Raw genomic sequence first — 20,717 nt, 5'->3', positions numbered from 1 at the left:
CGCGTCGCCGGAGCCTGGGCGCTCGCAGCCCGCGGGGCCGAGGCCGGAGGAGGATGCGCGCCCACGGCTGCAGCCCGAGGTAATCGCGAGGACAGACCCGGCAGGTCCTCGCCCAGAACCGGACCCGGGCAGCTGCAGATGCGGGCTCCGGAGGCGGCGCCGCGATCGCGATCGCGATCTTACTAACAAGTTTCTCCAGGCTTGAAATGAAGGAATCCTGAAATCCACACTCCTTTCATTAATTCAGCTTTTTCTCTCCTGTTCTGAATAAGTTTATTTAAACAATGAAAAGAAAAAGCCTGCTGAGTGACTGCGGGTTTGTAAATATATCCTGAAAGTTTTGCATAGTGTGGTTATTTGCTTATGCATATTTATTAACCTGTTAACTCTTCGGCTAGTCGGAAAATTGACATTTAAAATATTCTTTGAGAAACATTGCAAGTTCGCCGATGCGTTCAGGCATCGTGTTATTTATCAGCTTAGCATCTGTCTCCCGAAGTGGTACCAAAGCCGGTCCCTTGGCGACGGGTCTTGCATGTGACACTCTTGCCCTCTAGTGCCTCGCCGGCTTGGTAGCAGTTTGATGGCCGAGAGTAATGAGATGTTACATAACACACGGGTAGTGGGCCAGGACTAGTATTGCTGTCACTTGTAAAGCCAAAAAGCCTGAGCTGATGGTAGCAGATGCTGCCCTTTCAGTTTCTTTTCTGTCTATTGAAAGTTTCTCCAGCATTTTCAACTTTGTACTTTAATTACAGGTAAGTGTATCTGTTTATTTCATTATATATGAATGGCTCACTGGTAAATGTAAGGGCTTTGGTAAGATAACAACTTAGTTTCCAGTCAGAATTAGCGAATAGAACATGTGCCCCGTTTTATTTTTAAAGAAGTAGAGCAGTTTGATTAAGTTAATCGAAACAATGGATTATAATCATTGAGGGATAATTATAAAGCTTCACTTTCAAACGATTAAAGTATTAAGTGACTATTTGTAGTTGTTTAAGATTTCCACTAACAATTTTAAATTATGCTGCAGTAGCCTTGCTAAGCAGACCACATGTCTGTTATCTTGATAGAATTTTGTAACATCAAAAATTTCAACTGTGATTACCTGTTTGCATATACAGTAAGGATCCTTCACATAGCTTTATGTTAGATGCAGCTTATTCTATAAACATTATTTAAGATCATGTGATTAATAAGGTAGCTAGAAGGAAATAGTCAACCTAAGTATTGAATATGAAAGCTTTAAATTAAGATAAACATATCTTTCATTGAATATAGTCACTTTGGGGGGAAACCCAATAACATTCTGTAAGGGTTTACCTATATTGTTTTGCAAGTAATTTTTCTAATATCTGGCACTATTTAACCTCAAAGTCATTTAAGATTAAAAATGTATATACATTCTTTATAAATATATTAGGATGTGGTAACATGTATGATCTGTAAGAGCTTTAAGGAAAACTCTTCTAAAAAATGCAGCTACATTCCTATTAGATTAAAATATATATAAAATACTAAGTCACATGTGAAACTGATCTTGAACTCATTATTCTTCCTTCTTTTTATTGCCCTTAGAAAATATCAGATTATCAACAATGAGATTTAGTTGAAGGGAATTTTTTTCTTCTTTCTTCAGCCATAGCTCCCTATCAGTGTTGTATTTGAAAATGAGATTTCAAACTCTTTTAAATAGTACTAAAGATACCGAGGCTGTGCTAACAGAGGCTCTTTTATTGTCTTTATTTTCTAGCTAAAATATCTGCCATTTCTGGTTTAATAGTGTTACTGTTTTCTTTATGATCTTGATGTTAAAACAGAAGGCGTTTTTCTTTGTGTAAGCAGGTATCAATTGTAAACTGGTCCTGTAGGTTGAAAATTCTCTTGTCTTTAAAATGAAGGATTCTCTGGTAACTAAAATGTTTAAGATAAAACAAAACTTTTATCTTTTCCTGGAGAGATTTGTTATAGTTTGGCTTGTTTCAGTTATAGTATTCCTTACTTTAATAAATTTTCTTGAGACAAGTATTATTTCTGAAGGTTACAACAAACCATTAAGAGTTAGTTTTTGGTGAAGCTGAAAGGTTTATTGGCAAAAATTGTAGAAGAAAGAGCAAGGCATTTGAGATTCTTCTTCAGGACTGTATCTTCTACTGAAGACATTATTATGAGCTACCATCTAAATATTTATTGATTGACTTATTTCAAAAACTTAGAACTATAAATTGATTATAATTTTTTCTTCTAATCCAAGGAATCTGACAATCTGAATTCCTTGAATACTGGTTGAGTTTCAGCTAATCTTTGGTGATTAAGAATATTTCTAAACTTAGACATACATTTGTTTGAGGTACAGAGTTATTCAGAGAAAACTATTTAAATATATAACTTGTGACTTTTATGCACTATAAAAACAGGGAAATAGAATTAAGGATAAAAGCACTATTCTCAGTTATTTGAATGCTTTAGATTTGTGATTGCTTAAAAACTTAGACAATGTGGGAAAACACTGGAAATGTAGTTTCCCCATTCTGTGGTTATTGGAGATAAGCATTCACACTGAAATGCGTGAATTCTGAATGCTTGTCCACATTAAGGGATGCTGCCAGGCCACAAATGTAACAGCCTGTATTATAATGATAATTAGTCTGAACAACACTCAAAGTTATTTTATGACTGAAGGTTCTCTTAGAATTGTAACAAAGAAATAGTTTCAGAATTTGTTGATTTGTCTGTTTTGTTCTTAATACAAACTACACCTATGGGCATCTGGGTATCACAGTGGGTGATTTATCTTTTCATATTACTCTAAATACTTTTAATCAGCTTCATGTAAGTTACATGACTAGATTAAAAGCAGCCAGTCCTTACTACTATTAATGTCTATAATGCATCATTTCACAAAATCGCTTACAAATTGCTGGGAGCTGTAACTCTTAAGTACCTGTTGCTAAACAAGAACTAAAACACCAGGTATTATTGTCCTGCACTACAGCCTTAATCATGTTGCTGATGGACATCTGCTTTACTTACACCTCAATTTTTAATGGTTTTGTTTGAGTGTAATGTTTGAAAGTATCAAGAAAGCAGACTGGGTTCTAGGCCTGACTCTGCTATGAGGGCATGTCTTTGGATAGCCCCTTGCTGACTCTGGCGCTTGGTTCCTCACCTAGAACAATGACCTTAGAGACTCTTTCCTGTCTTGATTATTGTCCATGTAGTAATTACTCTGAAGTACATGACAGATTACTCATGAAAAAACTTAAGCCTTTGATAAGCACTCCTGTCTAGATTTTTACAAGCAGAGATGAAAGCTGTTAATGTTCATAGAATTTTACCTTGAACAGGGCACTGTTCTACATGCTTTCCATCCTAATTTTCAGCTCATGTAATCTTCACAAAGATTTTTTCAAGTAGATACAATTTCTGTTTCAAAATGAGGAAGTAGAGGCAGTGAGAGATTACTTACCTAAGATTACATCCCTTGCAAATGGTGGTGCTAAATGTAGTCTTTCATCATTGTATTTGAGGTAACATAGGCAATCCTTGTGCACCAGTTCTACCCCTAATTGTGAAATAATTATCCATTAATTCAGGAGTATTTACTGAGCATCTACTTTAGTGCCAGCATAAAGCAGTGCCCAGAACAGTTAAATGTGGCACTGTCCCTAACAAAGTATATGCGGTCTAACTTGGGTGATTTCTTTCTCCTTTCTTACTACTCCAGCTGTGTTGAGTGTCACTTGTTCTAAAAGATGCCCAAAGAATCAGGGAAAAATTAACCTGACTTCTTTCCCTGGTGTATCCATAGAACAAAGAAAAGCAGAATCAGGATCCATGACCCCCTCAATACTCTCTACCATATTTTTCCATTGTGCAGTTTTGTTTTCCTGATCGATTTGGATTTCTGTTTTCCCCTTTGTGGTCCATGTAATCTACCCTAAATCATGGCCAAAAGCTGCTCTGTAACTTTACACCTTATGGTCTAGGCAGCCAACAAGAGGTTAGATGAGCCCGCTCTTGTTCTCACAATTCCTATGCAGTCAGAGATGATACGGGATAAATGAGGTCCTGAAAGCTGCACTGCCATTGTCCTGCTTTAGGTATTCCAGGTCCACCCAGGAGGGAACAGGTAGACATTTCCCCACTTCACTCATCCAGGCAGAACAAACAAAACTTCAGTTTACCTCTCTTGCCTTGCTGGATGGCAAAACATAGAGGGAGGTGAACAAAATGTGTTCTTTCCTTCATAATTTCTAAATACAAAGAGAGAACATTATAATAATCATTTTCCATTTAATATCAAACAAAGCTAGTGCTTCCAAGTACAGCTTTTCTCCTGTCATCTTTTAAAAATCCCATTTCTAGAGACAGAGTGTATTCTTGGTTGTACTCCATGCAAATCAGCTTCTTACTTGCCTACCACAGCAGGGTTCAATTAACATGACACGATTTCACACATTCTTTCCTGAAGAAAAGCATGTTCTTTGTCAATTTTTAATATTACTAAATTACTTTCAGCAAATTCATGTAATGTATTTGAAGCCTCCAAATGCTTTTTTCAACACTATAAAATATAGTTAATTTTAAGAAAGAGGAATATTGTCAAGATCTTTTAAATATCTCTCATTTATGCTAGAACCTGAAGTTCTTTAGTTATTAATACTCATTTTCCAGATGGTAATCTTTTTTCACATTTCTTATTCTGCCAGCTTTATCATGATTCTATTGCATTTAGAAATTGATTTTTACATTGAAATGATGGTGGGTGTTAGTGGAAGGGAAAAGAGAGGTTACATTGTCAAGTAGTGCAGATACTATAATACTTCTCAAAATGTATGTTTGCATATATTCAGTTCTTTACTGTGTATATGTCATAGCCTATTATTCAAAAAAACTAATTGCTTTCTCTGTCTTTTGTCAATGGTAAATAATTAGATAATATCCAATGGTTTCTTGGTGGAATGTTTCTGAAAACAGATGTTTTACAAATCAACTCTAGCCACATCAAATTCTGAAAACCCTCAGAATGAGAAAAATAGATATTTGAGCAAGATTCTGTAAAAAGTACATTCTGGGTGTGCTTGATTTATGACTCTGGTCAAGATGGTCACTGCTGTTGCAATATTTATATTATGGCCCTGACTGTTTGAGGACAAAGTGACTGATGGAGGTTCATGTTCATGGAAGATGGTTTAACTTGAGTATTGCCCTGGTTTGTGGATGCAGCTGCTATTTATAAAATTTAGTAGAGGCCACTTATTCATTCATTCAACAAGGATTCCATGGAATGTTCTTGCAGTAAGCAGTGTTTTAGACATCAAGAATAAAAAAGTAAACTAGACAAGTACTTACAGATGCTTCCTATACACAGAGAAAGATTATGCAGAACATCTCATAACTAGTAACGGTGTACTATGCTACAGAGATCTAAAGTAGAGGGTGACCTGAGAGTGTGTAATGGGGAGGCCTTCCAGACTTATGAGACCAGGGGATATTTGAAACAGGAACATTACACTTCAAGCCATTAGATTTTTGAGGATGAAGCCAGATGAAGAAGTGGAAAAGAAAAAACAACTTTCAGAGAAAAGTAACAGCATATGAAAAGGTCCTGAGAAACAGAAAAAAAAAAAAAAAAAAACTACTTGTCAAAAACTTTGAGGAGAACATACCATTGAATTAGGCCTGGCAAGTAAGAGAGGAAAGCAGACTATGTCTTATGGACATGTGTAGGAATTTGGATTTTCAGGATTTTCATCAACAAGGGAAATAAACAGCCATTGATGGATCTACAGTTGTAAAGAAATAATCAGAATTCCACTTTGATGCCACATTGAGAAAAGTGCAGAGGGAGCAAATAACATTTGTGATGGGACTTCACTGTTGTAGTAGTTCAAGGGAGTTGTGCTGCCTGGCATGAGGACAGAAGTGCCCTGGGTCAAGTGAATTGTAGAAATGGAAATGAGCGGACTTGGATTTATTTAGATAAGCTGAGTTGAATTAAAAAGGTGTCAAGAATAAACCATTAGGTGACTGGAGAGAGATCACGATGGTTATAGGGGAAAGATCATAAATTCAATTTCAGACAAGTTGAGTTTGCTTGTGACCTAACAGTGGCTGGCTTATAAGAAATAACGTAGTTAATGTGACTTGTCATTGCTATCTTCTCAAGTTGATAGTTCAGTTTGAAGCCAGAGCTTATAGCTTAGATGAAGGAAGTCTGAGTTTCAATAAATATTTGGAATTTATTGGAGAATAGACAACAGTGAAAACCAGGGTGTGTGTTACTCATCAAATGAAAGGAGGAAGAGGAGAAGCCTGAGGATGTGGTGCTGGTTATGCTTCTGACAGCCTCTTCCTTTTCCCAGAAGCTAGGACATTAGATCCCTCCACCACTGGCAGATTTCTGTGGTTCCCTCAACTCTACTGTAATGCTAAAATGCTTGTAGATGCCTTTTATGAACTTCAGTGCACTTCCATAGCTATATTTAAGATATTTCTTTTATGCATTATTTCTATAATTATCCTGTAATTACAACAGGTAAGTGCTGTTTATTCATTTTATAGGTCATAACTTTTGTAAGCAATTTTAAGTTTATTTCATAATCCTCAGTAAAACTAAGAAGTAGGTACCACCGCATCTCTGCTTTTGTATGAAGAAATGGCAGCATCTAAGATAATAGCTGCCCAATATCTACGTGCTAGCGTGGAAGGTGGGGATGTGTTTGTTTTCTCTACAAGTGTACAGTATCTTTCATGTAAGCTATCAGTTCAAATTCTGGTTCAGCCTGTACTAATTTTGACATCTTTGGTAAATTAGCATCTAAAACGTCTCACACAGTGTATATACATGGTAAGCGTTCATGAATATGGTTGGTGATGCTGCTGTTGTTACTCTACATTCCCACTTAATGTTATTTCCTTCACTGCTTTATAGGAAATTCTGATGAAGTGATGACATTTATAACTGGGCCAACCTTCTTATACCTGTGTTTATTCAGAATATCTCTCTACATGGTTTGTTGATTTTATAAAATTAATATACAGGTTCTTGATCATTCAGCATATTGTTTTCACAGTAAGTTCAAGAGGGAGCAAAATGCAGCCACAACTATCAGCCCTGTGTTGCTGATTAATAAAGACAGTGGTGTGCATAGGCACTGTCTGATGTTCAGGCCATTGTACTTGTTCTTTAGTCATTCAGAGAAAGAATCCCTCTGGACTATAATAGTCTGTGTGTTTCTGCGAAGGCACTTCAAGAACACAGTCATCACTATACAGAAGTATTGATCTTGTTGGTTTGTAAAATGTTTTTATCCTGTGTCTTGTTTCAAAAAGTATTGGAAATAGCGGGAGCACTATACTCTTGGAAATTTAATTCTAACAAGGAAAAGGGACATTAAATAAACAATTTTGCTAATAATATTAGTAGGATTTGTGATAAAGTTCATAAAGATGGGGGGCTCCTAAAGACAGGAGATAGTGGAATTGGAAAGGCTTTCCTGATGAAATATGTTTGTGTAACATGTTGAGATTTGCATTGATTTCAAACATTTTCTTGACTTTATTTGCCTATATTCAAGTATTTTCCCCATGCATCTTTTAGTCATTCTACCTTCCTGCATTCAAGATGTATGTCACTCACTCCAGCTAATTTCCATGCTAAGCTTTGTATTTCTATTACTGGCACCTTTATCTTCTAGTCCCCAAACCTGCCACTCCCATATCATCATCCCTGCTGTCCTGCCACTGGTTTCTTCACTTTCATTCTCTCTAATGACCACCTCACTCTGAGCTCATACAACTTCCCACATGGATTACTGCAGCAGCCCCTCAGCTGGGACTGTCCTGACTCTGCCTGCTGCTTCACTCTGCACTATGTAACATGGACTCTCTGTTCCTATTACTAATGTTTGTCCACTCTCGTTTCTTTTGCTATAAAGACCACCTTTGAACACTATGTTTGTCTCTAGTCAAAAGTATCAGATGGTCTCTATTTCCAGGTTGAAACTCTTATACTTCATAGCACTTCCAAAGACAGTCATTCATCTGTAGCACTCTTCAACCAAATATTATTCCCAACTTCACCCCAACACAGATTGTCCAACAATTTGTTTGTGCTCACTCTAGTAAACATATTGTAACTCTTTTATTTCTTCAATCTGGCCAGTGATTTTTGCCCACTGTGTTGTCCACATACTCACAGCCAAGGCTTGCCCACGATACCAGTCTCCCAGGCCCCATGGGTCTCAGAAAGTGCCACTGACTTTGCTAAGTCCATATTCTCCCCAGTCCCTTTCTTCAACCCATAACAAATACTGTCTGTACAGTATAATCACAGTTTGTTTTGTGCAGTAGAGTCATGGCTGTTGTTGTACAGGTCTCATATCCCTCAGTAGAATCCATCTTTGCAGACCCAAGAATCATTCCTAATATTACTTCTGAGGTGCCCTCAGCATGAAGTATAGCACTAATCCTAAAGTGGTTGTTCAATAGATAGCTGATGGCTGCTTGTAGAATGATTGTAGGTATATTTGTGGTAAAGATTTATATCTTTACAGTGTATGTTTATATAATATATATGGTATGTGTATCTTCATGTTTATAGCATGTGATTATAAATTTACCTTACCATAATTATGCCATACCATACATACCATAATAATAAAATTTTTACTATTTATATATTCATAACAAAGACAATATGGTATTAGATTTATCACATTTTGGACTGCTATGATTATATTTACTTACTATTCAATAGCTAGACACTAAATCCAAGAAATATGTGTGTCACTATATTCATGTTATGTTTAGCTATACTCACATTAATATTCACATACAAACTTTAAAAAGTTATGGCACTAGAATAAAGTAGATATGTAAAATCTACCTGTAGTCATTATAATATACCATTGTATTCAATGAATTCCCATAGTGATTGAGTGCTTACAGAGGGACAAAATGATTGCAAAAATGAGACATTACCTTCTAGAGCATCTAGCCCAACAGAAAGGATGACTTTAAACAAAATTTTAATTATAATTGTGGCAATAACTACAAACAATTGGTACTTTTTACTGTAACTGTGTGTGCCTACTGATTCTTACCAAGTTTGGAAGGACAGAGAAATTTTCACGTGGAAATTGTGTGGAGAATCTTAATTTTCCATATTTACCTGTCTTAGTGATGCCCCTCCCAACAAGGGCTTGGGAGAAGAATGTGCTTTGCCTCTGATGCTGCTATGGTGCCATTCCCTAGAGCACAGAGAGCGAGACCAACAGTGCAGTCCATCCCGAGGTTTGCAAATTTAACAGAAACAATAGAGGTAAGGAGCTAGCTGTTTCTGGATAAGGTTTTTGACAGTTATGCTGGACTATTAACTTGACTGGCTTGAGAGCCACCCAGAGGATTAATAAAGCACAATTTTGGGTGCTTTGGGGTGGGTCAGAGAGGGTGACCATGTCTACTATATTTGGCCCCTGGCCTCTTCCTCTTGGCACTGTTACCCTTCTCAGCTTCCTGGCAGCATGAATTCAGTGTGCTGTTTCTGCCTTACAGCCAAATAATCATGGACTGAATTCTGAAAAACCACAAACCAAAATAAACCTCTCTTCCTTTAAAACATGGGTGCATTTCATCCCAGTGACACAAAGCTAACCAATACAAGGTTGTATGAAAAGTAAATCTAAGAGTCCACACAGAAACTAAATTGGTCACATCCCAGTGAGATGTGCAGTTTAAAAAGCTTTGCAGAAAATAGGAGGCTCTTAATTTATCCCTTTAAATATGCAGACCAGATCCTACCTTCAGAGACATGTAATGGGATGCCTTCTGGCATCAGAAGAAACTTGAAAAGTTTAGTAGACAAGAAGTGTCCTTCATCCTTTTATATCTGCCAACAGAAAAGATAATTTTGATCCATTCCTAATATCTACTCTAAATACATAGAGCAAATATGCTTCATCACTCTGCCACATCCGAGATAAAAATTATATGAATGGCATGCCTTTTTCTTCTGACAAGGGGAACAAACTGTGAAATGCTGCTATCTGAAATGCAAAATGTGGCAGTACATTCAATATCCAGTTAAAACCATTTCACAGCTACAGTTGCAACACAGACTTGGAAGGATATGAGATTTTGTATCCTGTTGTTATACTCCAGAATATAACATTCATAAACATGTACACAACTTTAAAAGTGCAAATATTTATGAAAATAAAATAACTGCAGCTACAATTAAAACTCTCAATTGTTAGATAATTTTTTATTTAAATTATTCCCCAATCTATGCTTAGCATAAGATTAGAAGAGTAGAATGCTCATCTTTCTATTGGGTTTAATCTAGAGTGTGACAGGTCACATGATGACATTTGTCCTGGCAGAGCGATGGTGTCCACAAACCTCACATTGCACACCAAGTGCTCTTCAGTGAGCAGCAAGGTAATTCTCAGACTTACCCCACTCCCATGTTCCCCTTTCCTGTGATCATCCACATTCATGACTACCTTACCAGAAATGTGCCTGTACTAGTTTGCCAGCCTAAACTCTCTAAGACTCCTCTATGATATCCTTCATGTTTTTCTCATTCCTCAGAAATCTTGCTCTTACCGTGCTTTTCCCCAGTCATGGAAGTATGTTTCCCTGTGAGCTTTCACAACCATAAATCGCTGTGCTATCAAATCTCTCTGGATTTGTGTGTACTCTCACACAGTCAAATTCATTTTGTAAGTATTTATTTTTTCCTTTCCTTGCATTCATGTCCCTTGCCCAATATTGTGCTTATTCCTGTCTCTATAGCATTGCATATATCTCAAGTGTCTATTCAAATCATCTTCGTCCTTTAAGGCTTTGCCCAAATCCTACACCCCCAGGGCATTTCACGGATTCCCTCACTTGCCACGTTCTCTTTCTCCTCTCATCTCATTATGGTCATTTGCCTGTTTTCCACAGTCCATACATTACTATTCTAGTCTCTCCTGTCCAAGTAGATTGTTATGAAGAAATCCACTGTGCTGAGCATTTACATTTTGAAACAGGAAGATAGCTATCCTATGAATATTTGAATGACTGACATAAATACCCAAACTATTTGAATAAATAAACTATAAGATAAAGTTTATAGGGTGAATATCATAAATGTCTTGTGGTTATATTTCAGAATATATTATTCATAAAGATAAAAATACATTATTGAAGATACTGTTCACTGCTTATCTTACAGGTAAATATTATAGAATTATGAGTGCAGATTTTTTAGTGATCATTTATTCTGACCTCATCATTTTATTTGGAAGGTACTGGGGTGAAAAGGACAAAGTTAAGAAATAAAGGTGCTGTGAACTTTAAACTTAGGGCAGACATCAACTATAGTGTTTTCCGCCCGTGTCTGGTGTCTTGCCAGTTTTCAACCTTATAGACAAGGCTAAGGCTTGTTAAATCATTTATGTTCTGTAATACTTCCTTGCAGAGTGCCAAGATGGTAAGGCTTTACTAACCAGTTTGTTTAGGAATATATGTTTCTTTCTCATTATTTTTCTTTTTTTTTCTCATTATTTTTCAATGATACTAAATTTTCAGAACTCACTAAGACTTGAAAGGGGTTTGAAACTATCGCATAGTAATAAAGTAATAAAAACTATTTCTTAAAGTGTTTTGTGACATTTCAATTGTTTTTATTATGTTCTTTCAAACATTTCTGTGGTACTTTTTCATATCGTTCTTGAGCCCTCTCCGAAGAGCGGAGACGGGTGGTGGGGAGAGTGCACGTGCGGGACCGTGCTGCAGTGCCCCTGAGCGGAGCGCGCCGTCATACCCAGAGCGGAGGGATCTCCAGAGAGAGCTCCACTGACCTCATGTCATCACCCACAAGATCCTCCTGAAATTTAAATTCCTCACTATGTAAACATACAGTTGTAAAATGACCAACTAGAGCCCATGTTTGCGTTTTAAAATCGTTATTCGAATGAAAGCAACTAGCATAGAGTTATTTCTGTAGTGAATTTAAAATGTATATAGGATAGCATTCATTGTTTCAACAACTTTCTACAACAGAAAAAAAACTAGTGTTCCAACTGCAGTATTTATGAAACTATGGTCAAATTTTTGTGAAATTTTAGTGCTTCTAATTAGACATAAAAAGTTTGAATATGCATTATGTGATATATATATCTGGATGGCAGGAAATGGCAGTGTATGGCTTGGGAAACTTCTCCCTGTACTTATGTATATATTTTCTATAGTTTGACACAAAGCTCACTGAGTGGAAGGAAATTCCTTGTGAGCCCAATACCTTTTTCTGCATCAAGCAGAGAGATCCTGTGTTTAATGGAGTCCTCATGCCTATCCAGATCTGGGAGAAAGAGAGAGCCATCTTCTAACTCGCCTCAGTTCTAGCTTACATCAGTTCTAGCTAATTTATATTTACCTAGTAGTTTTACTACTTTGCCACTTACTCTAGTCCTCATGCAAGATAAAAACTTGCTCATTTTAATTCTATGTATTGAATGTCTTATATTCTATTCTGTTTTTTTCTGTTTTTCAGACTATATTTTCTGTGAGTCCTGCTCAAGCAATACAAATGTGCTGCAATGGTGACATAAACTATTGACTGAGACTGGGAAAGCAAGCCGAAACACCATCTTTTCGTTTACCTATTTGTGGTGTGTCTATTGGAATACTCAAGGAAAAATATATACAACATGAGTTTTATCATGAAGCTTCACAGACACTTTCAAAGGACAGTGCTTCTGCTTGCCACTTTTTGTATGGTGAGCATTATTATTTCTGCCTACTATCTGTACAGTGGCTACAAACAGGAAAATGAACTCTCTGAGATGGCTTCAGAAGTAGACTGTAGTGACTTCCACCATCTACCTTATCGGCTAATGGAAGTGAAAGCAACAAAGGTCTTTGATGCCTCAAGGACAGATCCAACAGTCCTAGTGTTTGTAGAAAGCCAGTACTCCTCCCTTGGTCAAGACATCATTATGATTCTAGAATCAAGCAGATTCCAATATCACATTGAAATTGCTCCTGGAAAAGGAGATCTCCCAGCACTTATAGACAAAACTAAAGGCAAATATATTCTCATTATTTATGAGAATATTTTAAAGTATATTAACATGGACTCTTGGAACCGAAGCCTTCTGGATAGATACTGTGTAGAATATGGTGTGGGTGTCATTGGATTCCACAAAACTAGTGAGAAGAGTCTACAAAGCTTTCAGTTAAAAGGTTTCCCTTTTTCCATGTATGGAAACCTTGCAGTAAGAGATTGTTGTATTAATCCTCATTCTCCACTGCTTCGTGTGACCAAGTCTTCGAAGCTTGAAAAAGGTTCTTTACCTGGATCTGACTGGACAGTTTTTCAGATTAATCACTCAACCTACCAACCAGTAATATTTGCCAAAGTAAAGACCCCAGAAAACTTTTCCCCTCCCATCTCTAAAGGTGCTTTTTATGCCACTATCGTACATGACCTGGGGCTTCATGATGGAATTCAGCGAGTTCTCTTTGGCAACAACTTGAACTTCTGGCTGCACAAGCTCATCTTCATAGATGCCATTTCCTTCTTGTCAAGGAAGAGACTGACACTGTCCTTGGACAGGTACATCCTCGTGGACATCGACGACATATTTGTGGGGAAGGAGGGAACAAGAATGAACACTAATGATGTTAAGGTAAGGCTCTGTTATCTCAACACTTCAAAGTTTAGCTCATCTATCAGTAGGGTTGACAACTATCCAGGTTTGTTCTTGGACTAAGGAATTTTCCAGAACATGGGACTTTTATTTCATAGAAAATATTTAGGACAAAATAAGATAACTAGCCACCGTATCTCTACCCCTAAGTCACCTAAGTAGATAATATATTTCCCTCTGAGTGAAAAGAAATGAAGATTGCTCTAAAAGACTGAATGTTGAAGAGTCCTGAAATGGTTTCCTACATGTACTTATAACTATAGAGTAGAAACCATTTTGAGTTACTTTCTAAAAACTACATATGTTAGGAAACAGTTCATTTAAATATGAAATCAAAGCAAAAGTTCTTACTGAAAATAAACACTCTCACAAATTTTTGAGGATTACAGCTCTCCTAAGAAACAATTCAACTATTTTTGAACGTCAAATATGCAAGTTGTTTTCCCCTTATATTTCTGAAACTTTGAGAAATATGGAGAGCTGTGACTACACAACCATATCTACTTACATATGTAACTTTTATTTTATTTTATTTTTTTGGTTTTTCTCCGGTACCGGGAACCGAACTCACGACCTTGCGCATGCCAGGCAGGCGCTTTTGCCGCTGAGCTAAATCCCCAGCCCTCTACTTACATATGAATGTGAAGACTTATCCTGATTTCAGTGAACACTTCTGGTACATATTATGAGGCCTACTGTGCTACATTTAAATTATATTACATTTTTTATTGTATAAAACTTTTTCCATTAAGCAGAAAAAAATTACTTAAAAATAATCCATTATTATTATTATTAATTGATTGTATTACATAAACAGCTAGTTTAATATTAATGATAGTAAAAGTTAAAAATATCTACATTCATCTTAGTTTCCCATTAAAAATGCTATAGAGTTCTATCTCTATTATACTACATATTGATTTCTCATAAAAGAGAAGACATGATAAATAATTTTTACTCTGTATAAAAACTGTATGAAACTTTTGGTAGAATATCTGAAACTAAGTCCAATGAAAAAAATATATGTTGAAAACTATATCTCTTTTCTCTAGATACTAGGTATCTGGCACATACTAGTAATAATAGTTCATCATCACATTAGTTAGATTATCAGAGTGACTTAGTATTACTACAAGAGAGTGTGAAGATGAATTAGAAGAAAAAACTTCCCCATATTCTTGATAGGATTTTATCTCAATAGAAATTAATTAGTAAAATATGTATATTTAAACTTCCATAAAACTGTTGCAATTCACTTTTGAACATATAGCTAAGTTAAAGCCCACATGGTAGTTTAAGCATTTATTGTGTGCTCAAACATTACAAGTAATATATAATTCTCCTTCCAGTTATTCTGTTTCAAATTATTGTGGTGAAAAACCATATATATTTGTATACATACACAATATATGATGGAAAATTTTAACTGCCCTAAATCCATCATTATGGCATTTTAAAATATGCTACCTAAGTCTCTGAGTTTTGCTCATGTATTCCCAGATATTATACAAAATATAAGGGGCCGTCTGTGCTCCAAAGATTAAGTCATTCTTAGAAATACAAATATTAAAGGCTTACTGAACACATTAAAGAAAATTTAACATATATACTTTATGAATTGATCATATTTATATAGAAAGATATTTTCTAAACTACCTAAAGACTTTTAAAAACATGTTTTAAATTACTTGCATTTTTAAAGTGCTTCTGAATTGCATATTTGATTGTGTCTCAAAATGCCAATTCACTGCAGGCAGTTGTGTGAGAATATAAACATTGATTCATTCATTGTGTGCCCAGTTATTAAATGTGAACCATATGTGAAGCCCTTTTGAAAATATAGAGATAGGATCAGGTGCTTCCATCCCTCTAGAAGAAGAGATAGGAGAGCATACAGTAATGGAGAAGCAGAGTGTGCTGAACATCTATCTGGACAGTAGTTAATATGGCCATATCACACACAGGCCACAGAGGAGGCATAGAGATAAAACACTTCTTCCCTCTTGACAAATCATCTGTTTTATGGGGGAGACAAATAGTAAATACAATAAGTTATTATTGTATAAATCATAATACTCTCAACATAGTAAATACAGTAGTATCCACATAGTCTTATGTAAGTGCTGTGGCAAACGCTTCAGTGTCTTTCACGTACTGGAAACGATTAAGTACACAGAAAAGAATCTGAGGCCAAACTAAGGGGAGGTGATGATTTGGGAGGCTTGTCAGTGATTCAGACAAAACATACTTTCTAGGAAATGGAAGCAAAAGTGGAAAAAAGGGGCCAATATAAAAATTATTAATGAGGTAAAATTGAACAAGTTAGTAATTGTTTAAATGGAGATGAAAGAGAATATAATAAACATGGCATTAAAATTTTGGGCATGGGTAAATAATTGCTGAATATATAAACAATGACAAGGAAGAAGATCTTAGTGAAGGTCATTACAGGTCATAGTATATGTTTCCACATTATTAACCTACATACAGGGCATACAAATATTTCACAGGTAGGTAGTTCACAAGAAAGTGAAGTCTAGATGTGAAGTATAAATTTAAAAGTCATCATCCTAGAGGGACTGGCTGACACCAGGAGAATGTGTGAGATCAGCCAAGGAAAGCATTTATAGAGTCATAAGAGAAGATGATCAAGTGTAGAATCTAGAGGAAAATCATCTTTCAAAAAATAAGCATTGGGAGACAGCCCACAAATAAGAGTTCAAAAAACTCATCAGACCAGGAAGCAGTGTTGCCATAGAAGCCTCAGGAGTAAAGACTTCAGGGAAGATGTGATCAGCAGTGCAGAGCCCAATAGCAGGGTCCACTGTTGCAGACTGGTAAGTTTCTGTAGGGAAAAATTGAAAGTTATTGATGATTCTTGCAAAGTCCCATGAAGTGACAGAGGCAGAAGACTAGTTGCATTGAGTCCAGGGCTGAACCAAGAGGCCAAGAAGAGGAGACAGAGAATAGAGTACTCACTAGAAACATTGATGTGGAGGACAGAAGTTAGACAGGAGCTAGAGGGCACTCTGGTGTTAAGGTGATCAGCCATCCTAGTTTGTCCATGACTCAGGGTTTAGTACTAAAGCTCAGAGAGTCCCACAATTAGTTAAGAACGACTTCACAAAAGTAAGAAAAAGAATATCAAACATTATGAGATCTAAGGAAAGGTCAATGATTTTGGTGATTAAAATGCATAATTACTAGAAGCATTTTGATTAAGTTCTTTTATCTAGTTATTACTATTTATGGACAAGTGCTATATTTTCTGTATTTTAAGTGTTAGGACTATTGAAACGTACATAAGAAAATTGAAGGTCATGGACTGTTATGTGCAAAATGATTGCATAAGATAAATTTTAACTATTAATCACCACTTGAGTTTTCTTTATGTGCAACACAAAATGTTTTCTTATTTAATGGGAATATTGGAATTAGGAATGCAATATCAATTTCACCTACATATCTATCTGTTGAATAATATAAGCTTATTTTAAAGAGCCTCAAAGTTACAAAAGAATTCATGCCTTGGCACAAAACATGTGATTCTTTGTCCTGGGAGAAAAACAAAACATAAAAACACTCCTATGGTGGTATCTTTGTTAGTGTAGCAGTATGCAAACTGTAAGTCACAGCCCTTAAAAAAAAAGACAAAGGAAAAGATTGTTCGGTAATGGTGAACCTTTTAGAGCTTTCAACGCTATAAACAGCCTGATGCACACATGTGCCATAGGTTAGCACCACTGGTTTGGACAGTTACATTATTCAAAAAAGGCAGTACTGATTAAAGCTAGAAAGAGAATACATATCGGGGGCACCTGGTGTGTGCTTCCCTGGACTATGGGTCTGGTTTTGTGATGTTAGAAAATTCAAGTTCCTTGTGCTCATGGATATCAAAGTTCCGATCACTGAACCTACTGAATGAGTCTAGAAAGGAAAAATGATGCTTCATTAAAACATTTTAGTTTCATGTGAAAGCACAGCATGACACAAAAAGTGTAAACAACTGTCATCTGTTAGAAGCATTAGTTCACTCTTGACATGAGATCCATTCTATCTCCCTACCCTCCCTTTCCGTATTGCTGGAGTTGGAAGCTTGTGTCCAAAGCATATGCTGTGCCACACCAGAGCCCCTATTCTGCCTTTGGACTTTGAGCAACTCAGAACATATGTGTCCTGAGACAGATGAGAAGTTGAATGGGAGGATCTTTTAGGGTTTTACTGAACTGGTGAATCTCCCTCCTTGTGTCTCTCCCTCCATCCCTTCTGTAATATGTTAACATCCCCTGTCTAACTCTGATAAACTTTCTGATACCCATCAGAAAATAAGGAACTAACCCAGTCATATTGAGCACACTATACCTCTTTCTGGAGGTACTCAACAGTCCCTCCCCTCTCCTAACTATCCTAAACCTCTCATTGTTTCTTTATATTTCAGTATTAACTTGTGTGTTTGTGGATCAGCCCTTAAAAAAACAAAAGCAAACAAACAATACAACCAAGAAACACTACATTCTTCTAGGGCCTTATAAGCGAGAACAGTTCTTGAATCTTTAATGCAATGTCATGAGTGACTTTATCATTACTTTCCCCTCTAACTGAAGATCCTAGAGAGCCTAAGGTAAAAAATAAATAAATAAATAAATAAATAAATAAAGTGCCAGAAATAGAAATAAGGAGCCATGTAGCTGTGAGCAATAAGCCTTATGAAGCTCACAAGAAAAACCCATCTTGCTTGGGGCTGACCAAGGAAGGCTGGACCCGTAGTGCAAAGGTGAGCTCCCTGCTGCCTGACCTCTCACATGAATATTCCCTCCAGCTAGGTTTAAGCTGCAGGCTTCACAAAATCATTGAGAAAGAATTTAACATGCCAAGTGGTTTTTCTTTTCTTTTTTTTCTTTTTGGCAGAGGACTGTAATCAATCATTCTGTCATAAGTAAAAACTGGAAGGGAAAAAACAATTTCCTCAAATAGTTTGATATTCATATACTCCATATGTGGTCAAGGCTTGTACACTATACCATAGTACCAACCTTTCTTTTTGCCCTAAACCATATTTTTCTAATAATTCTTTTCCATTATCTCTGATATTTCTTCTACTTTATCATGGATATATATTTTAATTGCATTATGCTGTGGAGCTAAGTATCTGTTTGATACCAATACTTTAAATTGGTTAGAATTACCTTATAACTATGCATGATGTTACTAATGTATCTGACAAGAACATATATTCTCAAATCAAGATATGCCTACTAACTCAACCTGGTTAGCTGTGTTTTATAAATCTTATATAGTCTTATTCATGTGATGGGGCCAGGGAATGGAGTGTTTGAATTACCAAAAGAGGCATGTTTAATTCGATAGCTCTGGTTGTGGTTTGTAAATATTTCCCTGTTATTCTGATGATTTTTGCATTATGCATTTTGAGGCTATTTTAGGTATATCTGTTTAAACTATATTTTAATTTAATATTATATTCTGACTACTTTTTAAATTTTAGTAATGTTTTTTGCCTTTAAATTTGTATATATTGACATGCCAGATTTCTTGTGGTTACAATTTGAAAATGATGTCTTACACCATTTTTATATCTTTCCAACGTGTCTTTTCTCTGTCTTTGTACTATAGATTAATTTTGAACATGCCCTTGAGATGAAATTTGCCTTCTGTTTCCATATCAAATTTTTGTCTTTTAATCAATAAAATCAATCTTACAGTTAATTGTATCATCAATGTATCAAGAAGTATTTCACTTCTCTATACTTCATATTCATATAAAGTATACTTTATATTCAGCCCTCTTTTCTGTTTCTGTTATATTCTTTCTCCTCACTCATTCATTTGAATTGTCAGTTTCTTTTTTCTACCCACTACTGGTTTGAAGTGCATACATTTATTTCTATTCTTTTAGAAACTTAAACAAATACGCTGAACAAGTGCATCATTCAGTATCTTCAGGCATTAGTCAGATGATACAAAGTATTATTTCCAGTCATGCCTGCCTTCATCTGGTTGATGAGCCACTCTTATTGTGGGTGTTAACTGTGCTGTTGTTGTTTAAACTTAGAGATTAGATGTTCCTGTTTTCTTACAACCACCAGAATTTCATGGTAGATTACCAGGTGCCCTGTTTTCCTTCCTAACTTTTCATCCTTTCCTGTCTGATAGGACTCCCTGCTTCTACCCTCATCCCTGTTTTAACAGAACAGGCAAAGTGTAACATTAATGTAACTTAGACAATGCCCCTCTTCTGCACACAACCCCTAGGAACTTCCTACCTCACCTGGACACTAAAAGTCAAAGTTCTTACAGTCTTCATGCTGTCCTTTTATCTCCTTGATCATATGTCCTGTTTCTTTGCCCTGTTAACTCTGCTGCTTTGGTGGGTCACTTTATGAAACTGTAAGCTTCCATAGGGTAATATTTTCTCACTTTTTGTTCACTGAAGTGTCCCCTAGCATGCAGAAATGGACTTGTCTCCGTGTATATTTTTTGAATAAGTGATTCTTGTTCTTCCTGAAATGCATCTTTTAGCAGTTCACTTAATGAGAATTTAGTCATAGTAAACTACCAGAGTTTATGGGATGTCTTCACTTATCTTCATCCTTAAATGATGGCTTTGTTGAGTTTAAATATTTAGTTAATAGTTCCCTCATGTATAATTATTTCTGCTCATTCTAGGAGGACTGGGACTCCCTAAAAGTCACCTAATCTTTTGTACAGTTGCTAGAACACTATGGCTATTTGAATGTGATGATATATAGTGTGTGTTTTATTTTCCTGTGTATTATGGCCACATTATACCAAATTTAGAAGTAAGTATTCGACCAAAGTTGGAGAGATATGGTGAGAGAGAGAGAGAGAGAGAGAGAGAGAGAGAGAGAGAGAGAGAGAGAGAGAGAGAGAGAAGGAAGTACTGGAAAAGAGCCAATAATGTTCATAAGGACAGTCACAAATTGCTTAACTTTTTGACAGTTATAATGCAATCAGAAACTAGTGGAATGG

At 36.1% G+C, this 20,717-nt stretch overlaps 1 protein-coding gene across 3 annotated transcripts in view; it reads left to right on the top strand.

Moving 5' to 3' along the window:
• The window catches only part of Ndst3 (N-deacetylase/N-sulfotransferase (heparan glucosaminyl) 3), a 182,061-nt gene continuing 161,344 nt past the window's right edge, over positions 1-20,717 (top strand). Inside the window, exons 1-2 of one of the 3 annotated variants that reach the window (XM_005386807.2) lie at positions 1-79; positions 12,551-13,688. In XM_005386807.2, coding sequence (XP_005386864.1) covers positions 12,708-13,688 — 981 coding nt within the window. In that variant the 5' untranslated portion in view covers positions 1-79; positions 12,551-12,707. Of the gene's footprint in view, positions 80-645; positions 759-11,156; positions 11,231-12,550; positions 13,689-20,717 lie in introns of those variants that run through there. The other 2 variants (XM_005386806.2, XM_013515341.1) reach the window with 2 other exon arrangements.

Source organism: Chinchilla lanigera, unplaced genomic scaffold (assembly GCF_000276665.1).
Source record: "Chinchilla lanigera isolate Chin_1 unplaced genomic scaffold, ChiLan1.0 scaffold00027, whole genome shotgun sequence".
NCBI classification, from domain to species: Eukaryota; Metazoa; Chordata; class Mammalia; order Rodentia; family Chinchillidae; genus Chinchilla; species Chinchilla lanigera.
This window is presented reverse-complemented; position numbering and strand designations above follow the sequence as displayed.